Genomic DNA, 24,622 nt, shown 5'->3' with positions numbered 1-24,622 from the left:
GCTCTGGAAGCCTCTTCGGATGGCTATCGTGTAAATAAATGGTTTCCTAAAATACCATCTGTTTACCACATTTTTACTTCCCGTTTTCTAACTGTTAGGCTTTATATGTCACTTGCATATTTCATGTCGACGTGTTGATACTTGTTCAATATCAACTTCGACAAAAATTTTTCGACTGGGGTATTTTGTACAGCGAATCAAGATGTCTACATTAGAGCTTTGTGTGATACAAACATTTGTTGGTCAACTCGACTCAGGATATACATCCTCTGCATTCCATTATGAACGAAATGATGATAACGATATGTTCACTTTTATACGGGGTAGGGGGAAAATACAAGGAAATGACTATAAATTGGGATTGGAGTTTAACTGAGCTAGATACTCAACATGGAATATTTTAGTGAATACACAAGCTATAGAAACCAAAACCAAAATCAACGCCGGGCATTCTCCCATTCTCCCATTCGTACAAAAACTCAACTCGAATATATGGCATGCTTCGTGGATATCATTACTGGCGGTGAAAAGGATCGAACAATGAATGCGTCTCGACAAAAATAACAAAACAAGAGACAAGGCCAAAAAATAAGACACTCAATAGGTCATTCAGGGATGGGGTGTGTAAGAAATAACAAGATAAATGGTAGAAAAAATATGTATACCACCAAAAACTCAAAAACGCCAATGCACCAAACTAAAGCCAATCAATCAAGCTCATACCTATTCCTTAAGAGCTAGAAGCCTCTCTCAATCCGAGAGACCCTTCGCGTCTCCTCTGACTATCTCGTTTCATTGAGAGCTCATTCTTAGCACGGCGCAGACTCTCGCCGATTTTCTTGGCCTTGGACCATTCTTGACTCATGCGCTGCATCCGGACAGTTGCCATCACCGCAAGACCTGCTGTTCGGATCTTACGGCGTGCATCGTGGACTTTCTTGGGCTCGGGAGTATGGATGCCCATTTCAGCGATCATGCGAAGATCGGCCTCGTTGCTAGAAGTGAAGACATGTTAGTTATGTATTTCAGATGGGAGAGATATGATCACGTACCAAGCTACTCGAACCTGTTCACCGAGTTCCATAAGTCCTTTGCTCCAAGCCAAGTCACGACGGAACTTCTCTTCTCTCCTGAGCCGCGTTCTGAGCCATACAATCTCCTTTCCAAGTCCCCGAATCTCTTTATCATGGCGGTTCTTGCGATTCACCTTGGCGTTGACATCTTCCATGAGCGAGTCAACCCGTTCCTGCAGGGCTTCACATTCTTGACTAGCTTTGTCCGACTTCTTGACGGCCATGCTGCGCTCCTCGCGGATTCGACGCAGCGATGCCTTGAGATCATTTACTTGAAGCTCTTTCTCGGACAGTTTCAAAGCGAGCGATTCGGCTTCAAGAGTGGACGATTTGAGTAGTTCGTGGAGATCTTTTCGGTCTTCGGCCTTCATCGCGCTTCTTTCTAATTCCCGATTCTTTGTTTTGAGTTCCATGACGATCTTATGTGCTTCCTTGAGCCTACTTCGCATCGCCCGTAGATCTTCATGTAGACCGTCAGATGACGACCTTGCAGGAGATGGAATGTTCAACTTTTGCATCTGAGCTTCATGAAGGGCCTCTTCGAGTTCCGAGATTCGATTTCTCAACTCGCGTATAGACTTCTTATGTTCACCTTCGCGTTCAAGCAGCGTTTTCTCTCGCTTGCGTGCGTCATCGAGATTCTGACGAAGCAGAGGAATATCAGTAGCAACTGACGAGCCTTCTGCATTGACTGGCTGTTGTTGCTCTGCTATGGCATTAAGCTCCGATATCCTCCTTTCCAGTTGGCGAACCTGGCTCTTTGCCACGGCCAACTCTCTGTCTCGACCCCCCAAGGCTGCTCGCAGTTTGTCTTGTAGCTGAACAAGTTCACCCGACAATCTATTTTCTTCCGCTGTGGAACGCTCGATCTCTGCATTCAACGCATCTTCAATTGATTTTCGTGCATCCATTAATGATGTCTTTTCGTCTTTCAACCGTTGAAGCTCATTCTCGAGACGAAGCTTGACCTTACGGAGCTCAACCTTTTCGTAGTCAAAGTTGTTGATTCCATTCGATTTGCTCTGAATCTGGTTGAGTTCATTCTGCAGCAAATCGCGTTCGGCTTCAACTTCAGCGGTGGATGTCCGCAAATTGTGTAGTTCAACGTTTGCGCTAGCAAGCTGATCTCGCAAATTTTGACGCTCAGTCATAACCTTTTGAAGTTGACTGTCTTGACCGGATACTCCTTGAAGAGTCTTGGCTTTCGAGTATTCCTTTTCTTCCTGTAGACTTGCTCGCAGAATGGCAACCTCGTCCTCCAGGGCCTGGACCTTTTCTTTGAGGATTTCTTCTTCGCGACGCCCAACTCGAAGCTCTTCCTTGATAGTGAGCATCTCACTCCGCTGTTCGCTGATAGTTTGTCTCTTTGACGTGATGTCATCGGCCAGTTCTTTGATTTGGCGACTCAAGACGGCCTCCTCCTGTAAATGACGTTCCTTTTCGCTATCAATCACATCCTGGAGTTTTGCTGCGCGGCCGGAAATGGTCAATTCGACATCTTGAAGCTTCTCAATCGTACGTTTGTATCCAGCAGCTTGTTCCTCGGCCCTATCCTTTTGCGACTGTAATGTACGCTTCGCGCTTTCCCAACGATCTTGGTCCAGAGCAAACTGTCCCTCTTTATCCTCAATTTCCTGGTGCAAAGACATAATCTCCTCACTCAGCCGTTCTATTTCCTCCCGGTGCTGAGTGCGAAGATCGTGATTGTTGTCCATGCCACGCTGTTTTTCATCTTCAATTTCTTGCTCAAGGCGTCGAATTGTGGACTGGGCATTTGCTAATTCCCTCTGTAAGCTGGCTGATTCGTCTGTTAGAGCGTGGTGGCGAGTCTGAAGGAGCTCTTTCTCATCAGTCTTGCGATCCAGATCGTCGAGAACCTCCTTTAATCTGCCTAGAGCTTCGTCTCGCTCTGCAAGATACTGCTCTGCACTATCGGCTTTGTCACGAAGGGAGTCCAATTCCGCCGCACGTTCTTGTTGAACCTCCTCAAGTTGTCCTTCGAGCATCTCTTCCCGGCGTTCTTTCGCGGCGTAGTCTTGCTTCAAATCGTTGTATTCGTCACGAAGCTGATTAAGCTCTTTTTCGAGGTCTTCGGCCCTTTCTTCAAGTTGTCGACTGAGGCCTTTGGTGGAAAACGACTTGTTCGCCATTTCGTCTTGAAGTTCTTTCAAATTCTCTTCCGCTTTCTCTTTTTGCTCAATAGCTTGCTCCCGATTGCGATTCGCTTCACGTGCGTCGGCCTTGGCCTTTTCAAGATCGTCCTGGAACTCCGCCAACTGCTGTCTGGCCCGGTCCAGCTCGGCTTCTAATTCAGCAACAGCATTGCTGTCTTGGCCGTCATCTTCCTTTAAGATTTCGATCTCTTCATCCTTGGCATCGATAATCCGTTCTTTCTCACGCAGTGTTGTTTCCAGATCTACAATTTCGTCTCGCAAACGCTCCACCTCATCAGAATCTTTGTCCTTGACATTGCGTAGTTCTTCCTGAAGGTTGTTGACTTGCGCTTCCCGGGTTGCGATTTCTTCGCGCATATAATCCATTTCCCGCTGTATGGCCTCGTCGGCTTGTCTTCGCTTGGCCTTTTCTCGGAGTTCTTGAAGCTGTAGACGGTATGCTTCTAAGTCACGTTCGGCTTGATGAAGACCTTTTTTATAACGCGATATCTCCTGCTGCATCGTGATTCTGGCAACCTTCAGCTCGGTGTTTTCCTTGAGTGCTGCTTGGTTGTACCCTGGACCGGCTTTTTTGAGTTGTTCTTCTAGGTAATGGATTTTCAACTTTAGCCCAAAATTTTCCTTATCTAATTTGTTGATAGCCTGTGGAAGACCACGTTAGCTGATGATATGCTTTCCCAAATCTATGCGATAGATTCTTACATTCTCTTGCTCTTTCAAAGAAAGCATATTCTGATCTGTATCCAACACTCCTCCAGCGCCTCCCTTGCGCGAAAAATATGGTAGTGGAGTCCCATTCGGGCTACTGCTCGCGACTTGAGGTAGAGGCGTAATATCGTCCATGGCCATTGAAGTTGTTCCTCCGTCCTCATAGATATTTGTCGCATCAATTGGCGGGAGTCCTGGCGTGTTTCCATTACTTCGATAGCCATCTTTGAGATATGCTGGGGTTTTGGGAACGCCGCTGCCTCTCACTGCCGACATATTTCGAAGATAGTTATTCCGCGTCACACTTCGCATCATGGGCGTGAATTCGCCTTTTGGCGGCGCGTTCGCTGGTAGTGTTCGTCGATCACCGAGGGAGTTGCGTGAACTTCTTGCTCCGGTGCCAGATACGCGCGGTGTCTGTGTTGTTGCTCCATTAACTGCGTTTTGTCGGGCTTCCAGTGTTTTGATGATATCCCCATCTTTCGAAGGCGTCTGAAAAGAGTTTTCCACCGAGTCGAGGGCAGATAGATTGCCACGGTAGGCGCTTCGAAGTCCGTTCGTTAAATAGGTCGCGTTTCCGTCTATCTCGGTTCGCGGCGTGTCGATGTAAGGTACCGGCATTTTGATGAGGATATTGTTGCTACTTATACAATTTCAAATCAAGACGATCAAGACGATCATGACAAGTAAATAGTGTGTCTAGTCTGTGTGTCCATGACCAGAAGAAAGTCGAGTTCCTTCTTCGATGTGCTGGGTGTAGAATTTGACGTGTAGTGAAAAGTGCCCAGGCCGAAGCACCGACTCCAAATTGATGATGCGCGTTTCTCTTTCCGCCCGCCATGTTGACGTTTAGCTGAAAACGGCCTAGGTCACGGTGGGTCTAGTCCTCGGTCCGGGACTACTAGTTGTTCCGGACAGCTCTTTTCCGATGAGGTCAAAGTCAGAAACTCCATGAAAAATGGTGGCAATGTTCTCATCAACAATGGCAACATGCCACCCATGTCAGAAGAAGACCTGGAATGGTTCAAATCGACCTTTCGTCCCATTCCGCGTCCCCAACTACCAGAAGATGCCGTAGAGTACTCGCTATATTTGCTGTCGTCAGACCCCGCCCCCGCTTCGACAGATACCATTGTTCAGACACGTGCGCGCCTTCAGGAAGTTCAGAAGAGTGCGTCAGAACTGGTGAAGGGCTTATTGACGGATTACATATGGCAGCGAGAAGCCTTCAGTCTTGAAATTGCCAAAGAAAATGGTAAGTGTGGCCAACAGTATCAACATTTTTACCCTGCCGCAGTGCTTATTCCACATTTTGCATTAGATATAAGCTATCTCCGTGGACGAACCAACTTCGGCGACTCTATCGAAGACGAATGGGTCATCGTTTATCTCCTGCGGGAGTTGACAAAAAAACACCAGGATCTATGGATTCGTGTTGTGGACAGTGATGGCGAATTTTTACTTGTCGAGGCTGCTAGTAGTCTACCAGACTGGCTGGAGCCTGAAGTTGCCGATCACAGGGTAATAAACGCTTTTAGTAATTCTTGACGATAAAGACTAATATGGAATTGCAGGTCTGGATCAACAACGGCGATTTGGTAATCATCAAGCCGAAAAACGATCGGAAAAGAGTGATGGAGAAGATAACGCTCGAAGAGTCGTTAAAAATTGCTGCACACGAAACCGAGCGCTTACTACGCTCATCGTCTATCGAAGAGGAGGCTTTCTATCGTCTACGAAAATATCCCCAGCAGATCAAGGAGAATCTTCATTGCGCACTCGTGACTATTCCTCGGAAGGTTGCATACTTGCTCCATCAGAAACCGGCCTATATATCAGCAGCTGTAGATGCCTTTTACACTCGCGACCCAATTTCTTTGCGGACTTTGAGAGCAAGAGGCAAAGATCACTTATTGTTTCCTCCAAGTGATTTCGTCACAGTCAGTGTTCGATTCACAAGGGTGGGTTACGCTCAGGTCAAAAGTCAAGACTTTCCACCTCCCACTTCTTGGGCACAAAGTATGCCGCCTCCTGCAGATGATGACAAATTTGCCAAAGCGGAAACAGGCATGAAAGTGTCCTGTGGATTTGAGATGCTTCTCAGTGACCCCCAGAATCAAGATAAGCCTATCGTTCGAGAGATGAAGCTTTTACTCGAGGATCTAGAGACAGGCGATGAGGTTTTGCCAACTGTGGGTGAAATACAAAAATCATGGAGTATGCAACAGGACGATGAAGGCTGGTTGGATATCAGCTTTGAAGATCTTGATAGGGAACTCAAAGGGGAGGCCGGCAAGAACAAAGAAGCCGGAGCCTTTGGCGACCAAAGTGCACAGGAGAATCTCCAGCGAATTGTCGCCCGATTCGAAGAGTTCCTGAAAGACGATTCAGCTAACTTCGACGGTGTTGATCTTTATAATTCCGACACGGACAATGAAGCAGGCGAAGAAGAAGAAGCGAGCAGCGAAGACGAAGAAGGAGATTTGAAATTCGATGAAGAAGAGTTTATAAAGTACATGAAGGAAATGCGGATGGACCCTTCGGGCGTTGATCTACGGACGAGATTTGATAAAGCCATGAAAGGAAAAGTAGAGGAGCTTGACTCAGCGGATGAAGATGACGATATTCGGGAGATTGAGGAACTATCGCGTCAAATGGAAGCGGAGCTGAGACCTACCGGTATTTTGAATGTTAGCAATCAGGAAGCAGATCAGAAGCCGGCCGTGGTGAAAGGCAAAGGCAAACAGAAAGCCAAGCCTGAAGATTTCGACTTTGACGAGGAAGATCCCGCCAACATCAACCTGGTGAAGAATCTTCTTGAAAGTCTGCAGAGCCAGGCTGGAATGTCTGGCCCTGCTGGTAATCTCCTTGGGATGATGGGCATGAAAATGCCTCCAGACGACCGCGGCTCCCGCAAATCCGGCAAATCATGAGTCTTACAGACTGGCTGGCTATAACTCATCAGAGAACCGGTATTCGTGGTGCTGCCCTCCCTAGCAGAGTGTTTCCGAATCTTCCCTGGGCGAGCGTATGAACGTCCTTAAACAACGCAATATCTCACACCACGATATAGCTGGTATCCGGGATTCAAGGACACAACCGTGATCACTCAAGTCAATCAAAATAAATGACGGAAAGCGTAACAGACACTACCTTGAAAAAGAGTGGGCGTATCTTTCGCGTCTGCTAGGAGAAGAGGCCACGACTTGGATAGGCCAGTTTATACTACGAGTATAAATACAATATCAGTTGTTGGAATGCACTCATTATGATTCGTATAGTCCAAGTAGACATGTGATAATTGTATCGTGATTGGTCACTTCCATCTCGAATTGTGATAGATCCAGTCCGATCCACCAATAGACCTTCGAGGACTGTGGGTCCCGGGGACCTTTAGTATCTGAACACTCCTCCATACAATTGAATGACATCCCCGCTTTAACCCGTTTCAACCCTGACTTCTTACCTACTCTTGCCCTCTCATTGCCGTTGACTTGAGCCTATTTACGTATTCTAAGCATTGGTATTGTCCGCGTGATCTCGCTTGGTCGGATGCATACGTTGTCCGTCTCAGGCTAACTTCCCGGTTCGCTCCAAGGCCAGGAGATCCTCGTTATTTCTATTCGAGAGGTCCGCCAGTTGTTGCTCGCCATTTGTTCTTGATCTTTACAATTTCTATTTCATAAAGCAGCCCATGTAAAGAATTTTATTTGATAGACTCAATATTTATTAGAGCTCTGTTTCTCACATACCGGAATCACCATCCATGGCATCCCCGGCACAATGCTTCTACTGCTTCGAAACTCTGGCTGCTTCATACAAGGATGAGGAACCTCCCAGCCTTGCTGCTATAGAGAGTTCTTACTGGAACTATATCCAGTCCAAACAACTAGCCACTGTGGAAGACAGGGCGTGGGTTTCCTCATACTCTGTATTGACATCTGGAAATATACAATACTGACTCTTGTCGTCGTCTTACTCTAGTCTCGCCGAAGAAGATGAAGACGAAGGGGTAGAAGGACTCGACGATAATACAAGTCGGCTAAAGACCATCAAATTACCCTCTATAACACGCTTACGACAAGATACATCATCCGATTCGTCGAGTACGACTACGTTATCAGCGACTTCATCTCGCTCGATACTATCAAACTCAACAAATGTGACCACGCCAGGTGAAGATACAAGCTCTCAACCACCTTCTTCAGCGGAGGAAGCTTATCCATTGTTTGTTACGTGGAACTTGATTTCGAGACATGGCCACAAGTCGCTTCGTGGTTGTATCGGCACGTTTGAGGCACAAAAGCTCTCTTATGGATTGAAAGAGTATTCTCTGATCTCGTAAGTTTTCTATTGGCAGGGAATATCGTGACGTAGAAACTATTGGGAGCGATTTTATTCCGACAAGATAGCTAATAACAGGCAACAGCGCTTTTAACGATACACGATTCTCTCCAATCCCAGTATCTCAACTACCACGCCTCTCATGTTTCTTAACATTGCTTAGCAACTTCGAACCTTGTGCGGATCCCCTGGACTGGGAACTAGGCACACACGGCATACGAATCTCTTTCATCCACCGAAATCGACGATATGGCGCCACATACCTCCCAGACGTCGCAGTCGAACAAGGGTGGACGAAGGAGGAGACCATAGAGAGCTTGATGCGTAAAGCCGGGTGGAGTGGTAGTAGTAGCGGTGGTAGTGGCGTGGCGAGAAGGATTCTACGAGGGAGCAATGACACTGGTACGAACAGCAAGCCTTGGGATGAGGTTTCTGATTTCAAAACTACACGTTATCAGGGACTGGGAGCATCTGCGGATTACAGTGACTGGCAGGAATGGAGGAAATGGGTTGAAGCTGATAATGCAAGGCTGGATTTGTTGCTGTCATGATCTTTGGCATGATATCACTTCCAACTATGATTATCTTGCTTCTTAGCTAATGTGCCTAGAGCACATCTGCTCTATTCTTATATGACCTTGATGAACTCACGAATTTCGATTACATAACTTAATATGACGCATCTCCAGTTATAATAGTCTTACTCCTTGATGACATTGGTGTCATGTAGCTATTTAGGGTGTAGATTCGAACTCAATTTTTTCTTCTGTAACCGACTCAGGAAGAATTCATTGGGTATAATCGATAGGCTGAACGAAACATACCCATATACCAGTGCCGAAATATATAACAAAAAGAGCGGTTCAAAAAACCCGACAACTCGTCATCACTGAATACTTACCAGAAAGCAAATATATGAATATATATATATATATATATGTATCACACTTAGATGAAATCACTGCCGGTTCCCAGCCGCCTTCGCCCACAGCCCAGTCACCACTTCCTTCACTTTCCGTTCCTGCTCACGAATCTGTTCCTCCGTCTGACCTCGAGCATTGCCCCGACTATCAATCTTCATCGCGTTCTCATCCCCATGCGGCGCGTACCTTTCCTCTTCATGAACATCATTACCCACCACCCGTTCGGGTCTTGGCTCAATACTCGCCGCACCATCCATCATCAACCCACCACCTTCGCGCAACTTATTAATTGCGCGCACAGTATCAATCGCTTTATGAAGTGTGCGTCGCGCATTAAAGTTCTTCTTCACAGTAGGCAAGAGATCTTCACCTTGTTGTTTCGAGAACGAATCATTACTGATCCATGGATGCTGAAGGGCTTCATGGGCTGTGATTCGTGCCTTGGGGTCGATGGTTAGGCAGCGATTGATAAAGTCACGCGCACTTTGCGAAATGCTTCGCCAGTGCTCGAGGGGCGTAAAGGAGTAGTCCGCGACGAGGATGGCCTGCATCTCCTCTAGGTTGGAATCACGGTCAAATGGCGTGTAGCCGCAGAGAAGGAAGTAAGTTATGACGCCGATGGCCCATATATCTCTGTGATCCGTATGTCAGCACCATATCTGTAACATCCCGACCGTCCAACGTGGAGATAGAACATACACAGGCTTCCCATGCCCAGTCTTCTTAAAAATCTCCGGCGCCATATAACCCGGCGTCCCACATGTAGTCGTCAAAACATGAAACTGCTCCTCGTCCATGATCCTTGACAAACCAAAATCCGCAATTAGAAGGTCTGCATTATCCTCGGGGGTACGAAACAGTAGATTTTCCGGTTTCAGGTCTCGATGCACAATGCCGTGATCGTGTAGGTATGCGACGGCCGACAATATAGCTCGGACGAGGTCTGCGGCATCGGCTTCGTAGTAGCTTCCCTTGCGACATATGCGGTCGAAGAGTTCGCCGCCGAGAGCGAGTTCGACGACGAGATACAGGTTGTTCATGGTCTCGAAGTAATCGACAAGAGTTAGTATGTTTTGATGGCCCATTGAAACTCGTTTGAGCACCGCAATCTCATTTCGGACCTATCCATTTGCATGCTATTAGTGAAATCTAGTTCAGGTGAGCAGTGAGCGAATTTACCATGTGTTCCCTACCAGCCATTAATCGTTTATTAATGACCTTTGCGGCGAAATACCGCCCAGTATCGATATGAACACATTCTTTGACGACCGAGTAGGAGCCAGCTCCGAGAGTCTTTCCGGTCTTATATCGGCATGGTTGGATTTGCGGCCGTTGAGGTTGCGCCTTTGGTGCAGGTGCAGCCATCGAGAAGGTAAGATGTTAGAATAATTGATATCGATTTCCCAGTCGCAATCTATGCGTTGAGAAATATTAAATAGCTTGACAGGAGCGGATGTTTGGAGAGTGGAGGGGCGAGGGGAAAAACGGTCCTGTGGGGTTGGACGGATCGGAGTCTAGAGCCCTCATCTACAAAGTATAGTGTATGAATATATAAAAACATTCTATCTATTCAACTATAGACATCCTTATTTCCCACACGTAAATGGTATATAGACATTACATGAATCATTTCTTCACTAAAACAAAATAACGCCGCAATGTGCAAACAACGCTTGAAGAAATCAATCAAAAAACAATGTCATTAATGGAGAACAACTCCCCATTTCACGCTGGATGTAGACAAACGAGACAGCATCACATTCTCTGTAACACCTCCTCCGAGACTCCCTCAAGAAGCTTCAGGTCATGGTATTTGGCAACGCTGAGCATGACACGTAGCTTTTTCTGAATCTCATTTCTGTCCAAGGTGGTCATCCACTTGCCACTGCAGGAACAATGTTCCATAAAAGCGCTGACCTTGAGACTGTTGCATTTGGAGCACTTGAGATCCTGCGCCTGCCACGAGACTATCACGCCATGCACTTCTCCAACGAGTCGCTCTTCTTGAGCCAGGCGGTCATATTCTGTTTGACAAAAGGGACAGCGCCAGGCTTTAGGGGCTGTCTTTTTACCATCCGTGTCTGGGTCGGGAAGAATGTCCTCGTCTCGACAGAGATCCAAGTCACGGATCAAACAGCAAGCGCTGCATGTCAACTCCGGCAACTTCAGGCTGGCACTTGGATTCTCAAAGCGGCCCTCTTTGCTGAACTCACGGACTTCAAATAACGCTAGGAGCTCACGCCGTAGAATACGCGTTTCTAACGTCGTGGTTTTTGACAAGCTGAGGACTTGCATCAGTGCCTTCACGAGCTCTAGTACGGCATTGCGATTCTCCGTGTTGGGGTCCACCAGAGCTCCAGGTAATACCGGGAAATCGTAGTCTGATGCAAGCTCAGGATGAAGAAGCTCATCTCGTTGTCGACGAATCAGACCGACAATCTGTTTTTTGAGAGGCTTAGAAAATTTATCAGTGAGAAAATTAGTCACTTCATCGTCTGTAGTTTCGGTCAAAGACTTGATCGGTATTTGGGTGAGGCGCGGAGTTGAGCTATCTTCATCCCCTTCATCACCTCGTTTAAGGCCATGCATCAAGTCGATGTATTCAATCACCCAATCGTTGAAGACCTGCTGCATAGGGTTTGGCAAAAATCGATTCATCTGCCAATGCATAATCGTGTCTAGCTGTTGAGATTCTGCCTCAACAACTTCCTGGCAGCCTTTACCTCCGTAGTTGAATTCATCATACCACACCAAAAAGTCCCAATACTCCTTAAGTTCCAGGTCGATAAAATGGAATATCGGGTTGGCTCTGATAGATTTCAGAATGTATTGACTGTAAGCATAAGCGGTTCCGACTTCTTGTTTTGTCGTTTGCAACAGCAGCCGTGTCGGGCTAGCAAATATGACGTTTGAACCAACACGGCGGAAGTCGCCCATCAACTGTTGGAATGACTTTCGAGACATCATTCGGACATAATAGTGCAAAGACCGGTCATACAGGCATGAGCTGGGACTTTCCACCCAGCGTACCAAATGTTGAACCATGATATCGGCCATGGTATTACCTGTACAAGCTTCTGACCACCATTGTTTGACCATTTCTCGTAAGACAAAGACTCCTGCTGATGCAAATGCCTTTTCAGAATAAAGAACGCCATCAGCCGACTCTTTAGTGGAGGCGAGAAGTGTATCACTGCCTTCTAAATCATTGATGATGGATGACGTGAGGATCGTGTTGATCGCCAGGTTCCGTACTTCGAGTTCTATCGAGACTGTTGTATAAGTACCTGGTACGTTGACAGAAGGCATTTCCACCGTGTCCAGAGACCCTAGAATGTCATCTTTCTCATAGCCAGCATGATCGGGTCGGGGGCCTGCTGACCACCACAGCACCACATTACTCTTCTCAAGTCGTCTCGCATACGAAACATCTATCAGGTATCGGGGGTCATCACTCTCTAAGTTGCAAACAGGAACGTCTCCATAACGGGCAAGCATTTTGAGATGCTGAATCCAGGAGCCCAAGTAGAGGTAGTGAGTCAACAACCGCTTTGCGATGAAAGACTGCCATCCTAGAGGAGGCATATCTGTGTCCGACACTTCCGGCTTGACAGATAGCATGGGGTAGTCCTTCAGTATCGGAATATCATGGCACAATTTTCGTTTTTGTTGCGACTGAATGACAAATACCACAGGTTGACTTTCTTCGTTGCGTAATTTCTTCACCAAGTCGCCTACTTCTAAAATAGCTTTTCGAAGAGTGGTCACTTGGGTGGTCTTGAAATGTACCTTCTCCTGGTAATCGAATGCACCAGTGGAAGCTTCGGACTCAGCAGCGATCTTGCGGCCGAGAAGTTCCACGTACATCTTGTCAATATTCGGTAGACTTGACATATCCCGGCTGCGATTCAAGATGATGATATTAGCCTCACTCTTCGCAGTTGAAAATAGAGCGAAGACTTGTCGATCACCAGACGTGACGTGATACAAGTAGTAATATGTCAGAGGGATTCCCTCTAGGTATGGAGTCTCGGAGGTAGTGTGCAATAGAGATGACAGGTCAAACCCACGATCTAGACCATCGCCGAGGACGCCTCGTTGGCTTTCGTCAAAAGTACAGGTACTACCGAGCTTCATAACAGCGCGAAGAGCGAGAGGAACATTGCGTTCATAGACACCCTCAACACTAGGATGATTGAGCAAGACAGCCATTTTCTCAGACTCTCCCAGATAAACATCCTCTGGTAGCGTCAGCTTGAACAGGTGGACGGACGGATGACCGTTGGGTAGAGTATTATTCACTTTCTCTACTTCACAGCTGGGAAGCTCAACCTCCGGTAGAGAATCGTCCTTGAAATTGATAAACAGTTGCCGAGGCACTTTGACGGTAAGAGCGTGAACTCTACGATCAATCAGGACGAATGCTCGCACTTCCCCAGGCACATCGGTCTCTCTGAGCTGCAATACTGTCCATGTGTTGATAAATAGTATTTGCGCCTGGTTTCGGAAGTAGTGACTGAGTGAGTCTGATGCCTTGGACTTCTCTCCAAAAAGTTGTCGTCGTCGGATTCGAGCTTGTTTCTGAATCTTCCATTTTTGCTTTTGATACTTGATGAAGCCCTCGTAATCTTCTGTGATTGATGGCATGACAGCCGGCAAACTGGCATACGGGTCAAGTGATGCTATCGTAGGACCCTCTGGCAGCTTTCGCTTTTGAACCATCTTGCTTGAAGGAGAAAGCTTCTTCTTTTCCATCGTCTGGGTTGCCATATCTTCCATGTCCGCGTTGTGAGGCACGCGGTGATCCAATATATTGGCAGACTTTTCTGAAAGAGGGTTCTTCTCAAACATATCAGTCATCTTCTTCTGCTTAAACTTGTCATCTCTCGTGTTAATGCGACGCTGGAGCCAGTCAGGATGCTGAACCCTAGGCACTGGATTACCGAGCTTTTGAAGTGCTGCAGGGATAGTGATCAGTTTCTGAATGACCGACCCCAATCGCTCAAGATAGTAGTCCCAGTCGATAATTGATCGCGGATCCATGTCACTAGGATCGTCTTTGAGCCACTTGCGCAAGAAGAATCTCTTAACATTTTCTTCTGCAGAAAAGATGGTGACAGGAATGGCTCTTTCCGTAACTGGAGCATTCTTTGGCTTGGATGAAATAATGTAACGACAATTGAGACCTCTGTCCTTTATCATCTGCTCTCCAAGAAACTCGGCTAACCGTTTAGCAGTTGTAATTGATGTTGACTTTTGCGCTCCGTACTCCTCGACAGTCTTGGACATGCTTCTGTTCTCACAAATCAAATCAATGAGCTCCTCGTCTGCTAGAGTAGCACCATGCTCATAAAGTACATCAAGCCATCTATTCGCGACGCGAGCAACCGACTGGTAGGTTTCTGCGAGGTCTTCACCGTCTAGAAAGAATTTAAAGATTTGTGTCTGGAAAATCTTGATAAGTTTGAGTTCACCTCGACGTTTGACTTCGAAACCCTTCAGTTCTGCAAGAGATCCATCGTCATTGAAAACCGCATAACGCTTCTTCAAATTCTTGTCTTCTTCCTTGGATGCAGGAAGAATCATAGCTTTATACGGCCCGTCAACCTCGAAGAAGATCGAATTGTCGCTTGTTGTTTCGTACTTGAAAGACTTGGGGTCGATTAGTGTTTGATATTGGTGATTCGTGAAACGTCCATGAACAAGATGATTCAGCATTACACAGGGATATGATAAGGCCATTTTCTTCCCATTTTTCAAAGTGAACGCAAAATTCTCCGGGAATGTAGCTGGAAGCATGCACCAAATACCATCTGTATCCAGTTCCAGGGGTCGACCAATGCGTTCGACCAATTCTCTAGCCATCTGGATAATACGAGCGCCTGTGAGACAGGTCACGCCAGCCATTTCCATTGAGTACCAGCGTGAGCCTTTTCGCATGACATAACCATAGAAACTGTTCAAGATGACTTTGTGCGCTAGCTGAAGAGAATCAAAAAGGACAATCATCTTCTTCGCTTCATCAATTTCAGCATTGGAGGCACCGGCAGCTTTCAATGATTCCGTCTTGCCCTTCCACACCTTTTGTTTTCCTTTGAAATCGTATCTTCGGTCACGGAAGTCACGGACTGTGTCCACGTAAAAGGGATTTTCTCGTTGACATATAATCGCCTCCTTCTCTATCGTCTTGCTGTCATGGATTTTGTGATAGATCTTCTTGCTATATTCTTGTAATCGTTTCTTGATAATGGCAGCTTGCTCTTCAGTTTGCATATCTCTGAAGTGACGCATAGGTGCGTTTTTGTGTTTGCCGGGAAACCTTTCATTCTCGACAGCTCGCCGAATCATGTTATATTCGTCTCGCTTGGCTGGTAAGAATTCACCACGCCATGCCCAAGGAAGTCGACGGTCACAAGTCTTGCCTGGCCGATTGAAGTCGCATGCTGCACAGTCAGATTCCTGTTTCATAGAGTCGGGTTGTAACCGATTCGTTGTCATAATGTTTGGATACATTGAAGCAACGTCAAGATGGTATATCAGTGGTCGTTCGCTGCGGTTTGGTGTTGCCTTCAAACTCTCTAACCGCTCAACAATCTGAGCTTTCACTTCTTCGTAATTAGTGACGTCTTCCAATGACTTCTTTTCCTCCACTACGATGCTGAATTTCAGGGCTGCATCGAGATCTTGTAGTAGCTCATCAATAGCTTTGGGGTCTACAGCGAAGTTGACAGGTATATCGCTACGAAAGACACCAGCTTCAATACTCTCAACGTGACCACCGACATAGGTCTCAGAGTCAAGAAGGTGGCCTTCGTAGAATGATTCCGGCGGGTCCTTATGCTTGTTAGGAAGAATGATCTCGCCCTTATATGCTTGAACCATGAGAAGCATTTCACACAGTGTACCTGTTCCTTTTCGAAGGACGTCATCCGGGTTCAACGGAATGATGGTGCAGAGAGAGAAGATGAAAGGATGAATATATTTCATATAAAGGTAGTATGTCGCAACGGCGTCGGACACTGAATATTCAGCAAGTGTTTGTGGTCGCTCACTAGCGTATCGAGTCATAAGTTCCGGATCCAGCTCGTCTGGATCGTATCCTAGCTTTGCGACGGTGACGGCTTTCAAACCTCTGCTACCCTGGGGAAGGTAACTATCTCGGTTGACCCATGCAAAGCAGTCCATGTGAGCAGAATGATCGCTTTGGTAGATGTCCTCACTGTTCTTTTTGAAGCCGATCTCAGCATACATATCAATACCCAGGACACTTGCACGGGCTTCGACAAAAGGCCAATCGAAAAAGTCACCGTTGTAAGTTGCAATAACTGTCGGCTTTGCCTCTTTGATATGACTGAAAAAACGCTCCAAAACATGACGTTCATCAGGTTCGTTAAAGATCACAAACGGTCCGCTGTATTCTGGCTTGGGCGTGTATTCAAAATCATTGATATCTTCCGAGACAATTTCGCGATTCGTAATGAGGAAACCATTGCCGTCAATCATGTAGGAAATCATCATAATCTGGTCGATTACTGCATCCGGAAATTTCAAGGGAAGTTTAGTCGTCTCGATATCAAATGCGAGAACTACAGGATCGGCTCTTTGAAGTCGCTCTTCAATGCATGTCAACTTGGTAACTCCGTGCTTTGCTTCCACATTATACCATTTTCCAATTCGAATATCTGATTATCGTTAGCGGAAAACGGGAGTGATAAGGGATGTGCACCGTGAACGGACCTTTATCAATAGAAACTCTGACATGATATGGCACATCATATTCTCTAATATCAATTATGAAATCGCTCGCATTCAAGGTGGCATTAGGTCGTGATCCGTCAAGTTCGTCGTCAAAGAGATCGAAGCCAGCAGAAGTCCTGCATTTGTCAGTCAAGTTGCGTCAATTAACAGCCCAAAATGTCTCATACCTGGCCATCTCAGCATATGTATCCATAGCCGTCACATTCTTTTTATTCTTCTCTGCAATCGGCATAAGCAACTTTCGCGCTTCCAGTAGATTGCCAACGTTGGCGAAGCTGAGGCGCAAAAATGTCCTCCGGTTTCCCAGTAAATGGTTGGGCATTTGCAAGTCTTCCCTCACAACCCTGCGGACGTCTTTGACAACACCTTCCAGTATCCTTCGACACCACTCCTCAACTTCTTGTTCTCGTCCACCCTTGACAGCGATGAGAAAATATGGATCGTATTCCACCGTAGCCTTGAAGTTGTTGCCATCGTCATCCAGGAAATAAAAGTCCACTCCGGCTCGACCACCAGGGATATTCGGGTCTTCGACCGTGGTGCTATGCATATTTATCAGCCATCCTGCTCTCTTTTCGCCCGCCTCGAATCGCGGAAAGCCCATCGTCTCATCGATGCTGTTGGCCAGCCGGATAGCCTCGAATTTCTCATCCTGCGAAGTGGCTTCTGTGGAACGAAGGGTGTTGAATTCTACCGTTTTTGCGCGTTTTGGGTTGAAGAAGGCCGTGCTCGAGCGAAACTTGTTATTTCCATACTTGCTGGGCTTGCGTGAAGGCATGATGGTGTTGCTGCAAGCCTGCAGGAGGGTTGTCGAATTGGTCGTTGAAGTCACAGATCAGACCATATGCAGGACATTAAACATTGGCATAAGTACAGAAGTTTCTCATATTCTGGGCTTGGTACGTTCGCAGAGCTCCGTTATAAGTGTTGTATCTCAATAGAGTTGAATTGGCATGAAAATTGATCGTGGTTGTTGCTGACATGCATTAGACAGGCACGATGATTGATCCATAACGCTTTTGGCAGTCTGCAAAAGACGCGACCGCGTAGAGTGGGAACGCGTCAAGAGGAATAGCCAATCTAACCAGATTAGGAAGCAGCATTTTGGCCCGGATAATTGTGTTTCCGCGCCCCGAGTCCGCTCCGAGAACTAGCGTGGGTTTAGTCTATGAAAGCGGGCGAGTATGTAATTAAACCATATGATTTTGAGATGAGCGGCAATTAACTATCATATCATCAATCATTTTATAATATATTTCGCTACCTGAGCAATTCTTGGGGGGGTTTCTTTAATACTAGAAGCACTGCTTCGCCCGCCAGCACCATGGCTGAAGACGCAACAGGCGGAGATGCCGCATCCATAAAAAGTCCTACGAACAAGCCGAAGCCAGAATTTCCCCAAACACAGGTTGGAAAACTATGGGAGGCATTCGGAAACCCAGATGAGCGAATCAATGTGCACCCGGGAGCTTCATATAATCCCGCGCATTCTCCAAAACCAAAGGACATCACCATTTCCGAATCGCTGAAGTCGATAAAGTTGGAAGATTTCAGCACTTTCCACAAAAAGCCATGCGCGCGAGATTCATTGTTGGTGGGCCTTGGAGCTGGATTCGGTATTGGAGGAATACGTGGAATTGTTGGAGGTGAGAGAACATCATTGTGCTGTTTCAAAGTTTGGTTCATGGCTCGGTCTGATTGACTTGTTTGTCTTCTTGTAGGCTTGTCAGCTATGTGGCCCGCCTCCAATTGGGCCGTCGGCGCCTTCGCAATTGCTTCTTTAGCTTCGTACGAATTCTGCCAACGACGTCGAGTCAACGAGATGAAGGGTATGCAAAAGGCGGTGGAGCTCATGGCCGAGCTCAAGGCGAAGAAGCAAAGGGAGAAAGAGCAATTGAAAGCTATTCAAGATGCAGAGGCGGAGGAGCTTCGCAAACAAAAAAGTTGGATCAACCTCTCCAATTACAAGTTTTGGTAGAGGACGAGCGCATTTTCTGGCATCGATGTGGAGTTTCGGCGTTTCTGTTCTGTATATTTAGATCTCTCCCATTTGCTCATAGATCGAGAAACATCTTGTAAATTATTGTGAAATGACACATGGTCCAATCGCCTGTATTCAGACGTAAAGATATGTATCAAGTAACCGCAATTCATGGTTACAGCAAGTGTAATTTTTTGAAATCATTCGCAGTCTCAGCGCAGGTCGAATTTCACTTTCTTCTGGACCGCACCACCAGGGTCATATTCTGATTTGACTCGGGAAACCCCCTCTCGACGTTCTCTACGTTTTTCTCGTGCTTCTCTGGCTTCTCGATTCTTCCACTCGGTCACTTGCTTCTGTCTTTGCTGTGACCGAGCCCATGCAATGGCAGCAGTGGGCTTGAAGCCAATACCATTGATCCCGTAACCGTCATCATTGGGGTCTGTTGGGTTATGACCAGTTATTTCTGAGTCATCCCATGTCAATGAATCTAGAATGACACTCTCGTCGGGTGGAGGTGATTTTTTTCTTCGTGATTTTGTGGGTGACACGGCCTTCACTTTATTGCGAGAAGACCCATTTGTCGATTGCGTCGTGGGCTGTGTGTGCTCTTTGGTAACATGGTCTTCATTTGAATCGTTTCCATTTGAAATCTCCAACTGAGTGGTCTTGAATGGACTCTTTTGGGGTGACAATTGTAAGTTTTCAGCTTGCCCAGACGACTCAATATTCTTTGCTGCAGAGCCCGAGCCATGCCATTGCGCAATGGGTAAGGAATGTGGTACACCCTCGTGTATAGCTAGTTCCTTGAAGCGACCGGCAACCGCTGTACGTGGGCTATAACGCCCAAGTTCCTCGCCTTCAAGGAGTCTCAATTCTGCATAGCTGGCCACCGAGTGAGTAGATGTAGGAGAAGCTGGTGGAGTACCGTCTTCGGCTTCTTCTACGACATCTCGTTTTCGCTTCGGCGAGCGATATGATGTTGCTCCAGGCGCCATGTTCGTTGCGGGGTCGGAAGGATTGCCGAACATGACATTGCCTGGTCGAACCCAGAGAGTGTTGACAGTTAGATTGATGAGGATGACTTACTCAAGCATAAGGCTCACGACAATTAAAAGTTCAGTTCAGTGTTCTATTATATCCAATGTTGATTGCTTGTAGTCTTGTGGGGGCGCTGCAAGCGGTAATGACGGGACGAGAAGCATTACGGATTTTGTGGCCGATCGCTCCTCACTGGACTGCCCGAGGCGGCTGTACTCCTGAGAAGATAGTGCAGTATCACCTTATGCAGGGAAGATTACAAGGTCATGGCAGTAACTGATGGTAGTATTTTTACAGCAACAACTAAATCCAAGAAGAGAGTCACACAATATCAGAATCGACATCTGACAGACATAAATCAAAAAGAACTAAGCAGATCGAGGAGCGCCGAACATCCAAAACAACGCCATAAAATGAACACATTCTTTTCCCATGCCGAATCACATTGATCAAGCTTTCGATTTCTTCTTGGATGAGCCTACCTCGCTGTCGCGCTTTCGCTTCTTCTCTTCTTTGTTCTTCTTCTCCTTCTTCTCCTTCTTTTCTTTCTTCTCCTTCTTGCCCTCCTTGTCCTTGGCCTCCTTCTCCTTCTTAGCCTTCTTGGGCTTCTCTTCATCATCCATCTCAACATCACTGTCCTCCGGCTCGTCAACATCCATATCAGCAAGGATCGAGTCCATGGCGGATTTCTGCAGTTCAAATTAGTAAAATGAGTGCTTGTACATGACAAATAGACTATTGACATACCATAGCGATTTCGTTCTTGGTGGGGGGAGCGCCAGAAGCATAGAATTCCAGACGTTCTTCAACCTGCTTCTTAAGAGCTTCTCCAAACTTGGTCGATGGAGTCTCAGAAAAGTTGTCAATTCTGGAGGCGATAGAACACTTATTGGCAAGGAAACGAGAGATTCTGCCCTTGTTCTTGGGTCCTGCTCGTCCAATGAAAGACGAGTGGTACAGAAGACCGTACTTGGGCGTATTTCCCTTGGTCTTGAGAGCTCTGAACAGAGCCTTCTCTGCGCCAAGAATTTGAACAGTAGAAGCGGGGTACTTGGACAAGTTGGTCAAGCTACCGGCGTGAGAAATGAGACGAGCACCAACAACCTCTCCAATCAAAGCTGCCAAGTTAGGGGCCACAACGCTCATCTTAGAGACAAGGTAAGAGTGCAAGGACTTGCGGTAGTCGGACAAGCTCACGACACGCTTGGCGAAAGAGATGACATTCTCCATATCGGTCTCGGAGATGTCTTGACCCATGCTGTGCTTGGCCGCCTCAATGATAGTACGAGCGACACCTTCGTCGTCCTCAACCAAGGCAGCAAGATCGTGTAGACGGTCATCGGTCAAAGACTTCTTGTCCTGGACGAAAAGCGCAACGTGAGCATAACGGTAGTTTTCGGACACAATTTTAATGAGCTCAGGGAAATGCCACGAGTACCATTCTCGCACTCTCATAGAAAAGGTGTTGATAGCCTTATCCAATTGATCCAAAATAGCAATAGCCTGGATGATATGGTTGTCGTCGCGCTGAACAGAGAACTTAACCTTGGCACGGGAGTAAGCGTGACCAAGACCCAACTGAGCGGTATCCAAGTCGCCCTCTCGGAGGCCTTTCAAAAGCTTTGTGGAGTGCAATCGGATGCCTCGAAGCATATCCTGCACGACTTCACTGGTGTCTCCGGTTTCGCACTCGAGGTATGGGAAAGCAGCCTTGATGCTAGTTGCCAAAACACGATCGTACACACCCAAGCTGACCTTCTTCTTCTTGCCAGCCTTGGGAAGGTTGAGTTCAAGGAAAGAAATAAGAGTCTGTGTAGCGACACCTTCGGAAATGTCGTTAATCTCGCTAAGCGCTTGCTTATTGTTCCTAGAAGGGTTGTCAGTATTTTTTGGCATACGGTAGCAAACATGGGTAGGCTTGTACGCACTCAAAAGGCAAAAAGCTGACAAGCTCAACCATCTTTCCAAACTTGGCAAGATCCAACACACTTTCTTGCACTTCTTTCAAGCTGTTTCCCACGGTATCGGCCTGGTGCACAGTTTTGAAGAGCGAGTAGCCCATTGGGGCCTCGAAGAGAATATAGTCGGCCATGACGAGTTTTGTCGCGGGTCACTCCGGGGTAAAATGGAATAATTGACTCAATCAGATAATCAGCCCGACCAGCAGCGTTTCAATTGTTGCGAACTAGCTGGACGTGGGTTCGGCGACGTGGACTGATAAAGCAAAAAAGAGTTGAGATGTTCAGGGAAGCTCTTTTTTTTTCTTCGTCGGCGGCGGCGCTAGTCCTAATCGGCAGTGTGGGCAATTTTTGGCAAAATTAAGCTCACCGCGTTTAGACGGAAGCACCACCGCCTACAAATCGACTATGGTCACTTGGTGATTTGATTTTCTTCTGTCGACGGACTTTTTGTTATATCACTTTCATTTCTTGAGTTTGACAAATCTTTTATTTGTCAAATAAATCATGTCTGCCACTCAGTTACTCAATCCAAAGGCGGAGTCCAGAGTAAGAATGCACCTGTTACCCCTCCGCAAAACACGCACTGACAAGAATACAGCGGAGAGGGGAGGCTTTGAAGGTCAACATCAGCGCTGGTGAGGGTCTTCAAGATGTCCTGAAGTCAAATCTTGGCCCAGCCGGGACGATTAAGATGTGAGTAATATGAACCAGTGGAAGAGAATTGCGTCAAGATCTGGGAAGCTTATCTAACCTGAAATATCTAGGCTTGTTGACGGTGCTGGAGGGGTATGTTCATCAATCTCTCTTTATGAGACCCAAGCTTAACGTCGGAATAGATCAAGCTTACCAAAGATGGAAACGTGCTATTGAGAGAAATGGTAAGCGTCTATACATTTGAAATCAAAGATCTATATCGCTAACCTCGTCAGCAAATCCAAAATCCCACGGCTGTAAGACCCCTTTTCGATGATACGACCCGAATCGATCGCTAATTATGGAAGGTTATGATTGCGCGAGCTGCCACTGCACAGGATGACATTACAGGAGATGGAACAACGTCTGTCGTTCTTTTGGTCGGAGAGCTCCTCAAGCAGGCCGATAGACAGATTGCCGAGGGTCTACACCCGCGAGTTCTTACAGATGGATTTGAGCTTGCGAAGAACGAGACTCTGAAAGTTAGTTGCGCTTACACGGTTTTGGGAAACAAACTGACGAATTACGTTTAGTTTCTGGACAGCTTCAAAATCGACCGTGAGATTGACCGCGAGCTTCTCATATCCGTTGCTCGAACATCCCTATCCACCAAACTTAACAATGCTCTTGCCGAGAGCCTCACCCCCGCCGTCGTCGACGCCGTTCTCGCTATCTACAAGGCTCCAGCCAAACCAGACCTCCATATGATTGAGATCATGAAGATGCAACACCGATCAGCATCTGATACTCAGTTGATCAGGGGCTTGGCGTTGGACCACGGCGCCCGCCACCCAGACATGCCCAAGAGAGTGGAGAATGCTTTTATCCTTACCCTCAACGTCAGTTTGGAATATGAGAAATCCGAGATCAACTCCGGTTTTTACTATTCGAGTGCGGAGCAGAGGGATAAACTGGTGGAGAGTGAACGTCGATTTGTTGATGCCAAGCTTCAGAAGATCGTGGAATTGAAGAAGCAAGTGTGCGGAAACGACCCCAAGAAGGGATTTGTCATCATTAATCAGAAGGGCATCGATCCCCTCAGCTTGGATGTTCTTGTGAAGAACGGAATTATGGCACTTCGACGTGCTAAGCGACGTAACATGGAGCGTCTGCAGCTTGTCTGTGGCGGTATTGCCCAGAACAGCGTGGATGACCTCACACCAGATGTTCTTGGTTGGGCTGGCCTGGTCTATGAGCACCAACTCGGAGAGGAGAAATACACTTTCATCGAGGATGTGAAGGATCCCAAGTCTGTGACTCTTCTCATCAAGGGACCGAACCAGCACACCATTGCTCAGCTTACAGATGCGGTCCGAGACGGATTACGATCAGTCTACAACACAATAGTTGACAAAAGCGTGGTACCTGGAGCTGGATCTTTCCAGGTTGCAGCCGCTGCTCATTTACTTTCAGAAGAGTTCAGCAAGACTGTTAAAGGAAAGGCTCAATATGGCATCAGAGCTTTTGCAGATGCTTTACTTGTCATTCCCAAGACCCTTGCTGCCAACTCTGGCCACGACATCCAAGACTCTCTTGCCAAACTCATCGATGAACAGCGTCAAGGGCACGTTGTCGGCTTGGATCTCTCATCTGGAGAAGCCATGGACCCTGTTCAGGAAGGTGTATTCGACTCTTACCGTGTGCTACGTAACTGCATTGCCTCCAGCACAGGAATTGCTTCCAATCTTTTGCTGTGTGACGAGCTATTGAAAGCTAGACAAATGGGCAGGCAAGGTGGACCTGGACCTGGCATGGACGACTAAATCTAACCAAGAGCGATTTTTGTTTGTCAAGGAGAGATAAATGTACCACTAGGTTCAGTGTCTTTGGGGCGGTCTGAATAAAAGTATGAATATAAATTAATCTTTTAATTCATGGATTTACATGGTTCTCCAATGCTTGAAGACCTACGAAGTTGTTAGTACAAAACTGAGCTTGGTGTTTGTGGTTTTCCCTCTTTCCAACG

At 46.8% G+C, this 24,622-nt stretch overlaps 9 protein-coding genes across 9 annotated transcripts; 4 read left to right on the top strand and 5 right to left on the bottom strand.

The window, feature by feature from the left end:
* Positions 1 to 730: 730 nt before the first annotated feature.
* On the bottom strand, positions 731 to 4,576 carry EYB26_003334 (uncharacterized protein; the record flags this gene model as incomplete). The annotated part of the gene is made up of 3 exons (XM_054262635.1): positions 731 to 995; positions 1,053 to 3,889; positions 3,950 to 4,576. The coding sequence occupies 3 exons, from the start codon at positions 4,574 to 4,576 to the stop codon at positions 731 to 733; spliced, it is 3,729 nt and encodes a 1,242-aa protein (XP_054118610.1).
* Positions 4,577 to 4,906: 330 nt separating this feature from the next.
* EYB26_003333 (uncharacterized protein) lies at positions 4,907 to 6,888 on the top strand (the record flags this gene model as incomplete). Its single annotated transcript, XM_054262634.1, has 3 exons — positions 4,907 to 5,210; positions 5,277 to 5,476; positions 5,530 to 6,888. The coding sequence occupies 3 exons, from the start codon at positions 4,907 to 4,909 to the stop codon at positions 6,886 to 6,888; spliced, it is 1,863 nt and encodes a 620-aa protein (XP_054118609.1).
* An 833-nt stretch (positions 6,889 to 7,721) lies between these two features.
* Positions 7,722 to 8,850, top strand: EYB26_003332 (uncharacterized protein; the record flags this gene model as incomplete). Its single annotated transcript, XM_054262633.1, has 3 exons — positions 7,722 to 7,867; positions 7,940 to 8,296; positions 8,385 to 8,850. 3 exons carry the CDS (start codon positions 7,722 to 7,724, stop codon positions 8,848 to 8,850), a joined length of 969 nt encoding a protein of 322 aa, XP_054118608.1.
* Positions 8,851 to 9,257: 407 nt separating this feature from the next.
* EYB26_003331 (uncharacterized protein) lies at positions 9,258 to 10,587 on the bottom strand (the record flags this gene model as incomplete). Its single annotated transcript, XM_054262632.1, has 3 exons — positions 9,258 to 9,855; positions 9,922 to 10,343; positions 10,402 to 10,587. The coding sequence occupies 3 exons, from the start codon at positions 10,585 to 10,587 to the stop codon at positions 9,258 to 9,260; spliced, it is 1,206 nt and encodes a 401-aa protein (XP_054118607.1).
* Positions 10,588 to 10,977: 390 nt separating this feature from the next.
* On the bottom strand, positions 10,978 to 17,758 carry EYB26_003330 (uncharacterized protein; the record flags this gene model as incomplete). Its single annotated transcript, XM_054262631.1, has 3 exons — positions 10,978 to 16,904; positions 16,960 to 17,096; positions 17,148 to 17,758. 3 exons carry the CDS (start codon positions 17,756 to 17,758, stop codon positions 10,978 to 10,980), a joined length of 6,675 nt encoding a protein of 2,224 aa, XP_054118606.1.
* A 546-nt stretch (positions 17,759 to 18,304) lies between these two features.
* On the top strand, positions 18,305 to 18,958 carry EYB26_003329 (uncharacterized protein; the record flags this gene model as incomplete). Its single annotated transcript, XM_054262630.1, has 2 exons — positions 18,305 to 18,626; positions 18,702 to 18,958. The coding sequence occupies 2 exons, from the start codon at positions 18,305 to 18,307 to the stop codon at positions 18,956 to 18,958; spliced, it is 579 nt and encodes a 192-aa protein (XP_054118605.1).
* Positions 18,959 to 19,173: 215 nt separating this feature from the next.
* Positions 19,174 to 19,992, bottom strand: EYB26_003328 (uncharacterized protein; the record flags this gene model as incomplete). The annotated part of the gene is made up of 1 exon (XM_054262629.1): positions 19,174 to 19,992. The coding sequence occupies one exon, from the start codon at positions 19,990 to 19,992 to the stop codon at positions 19,174 to 19,176; it is 819 nt and encodes a 272-aa protein (XP_054118604.1).
* A 459-nt stretch (positions 19,993 to 20,451) lies between these two features.
* EYB26_003327 (uncharacterized protein) lies at positions 20,452 to 22,094 on the bottom strand (the record flags this gene model as incomplete). Its single annotated transcript, XM_054262628.1, has 3 exons — positions 20,452 to 20,691; positions 20,750 to 21,869; positions 21,931 to 22,094. The coding sequence occupies 3 exons, from the start codon at positions 22,092 to 22,094 to the stop codon at positions 20,452 to 20,454; spliced, it is 1,524 nt and encodes a 507-aa protein (XP_054118603.1).
* Positions 22,095 to 22,467: 373 nt separating this feature from the next.
* Positions 22,468 to 24,419, top strand: EYB26_003326 (uncharacterized protein; the record flags this gene model as incomplete). The annotated part of the gene is made up of 7 exons (XM_054262627.1): positions 22,468 to 22,509; positions 22,562 to 22,656; positions 22,728 to 22,749; positions 22,800 to 22,841; positions 22,893 to 22,913; positions 22,965 to 23,138; positions 23,190 to 24,419. 7 exons carry the CDS (start codon positions 22,468 to 22,470, stop codon positions 24,417 to 24,419), a joined length of 1,626 nt encoding a protein of 541 aa, XP_054118602.1.
* Between the last annotated feature and the right edge of the window lie 203 nt (positions 24,420 to 24,622).

This window comes from Talaromyces marneffei, chromosome 2 (genome assembly GCF_009556855.1).
Source record: "Talaromyces marneffei chromosome 2, complete sequence".
Taxonomy (NCBI): Eukaryota; Fungi; Ascomycota; class Eurotiomycetes; order Eurotiales; family Trichocomaceae; genus Talaromyces; species Talaromyces marneffei.
Note: the sequence above shows the minus strand (reverse complement) of the source record. Positions and strands in the feature narration are given on the sequence as shown.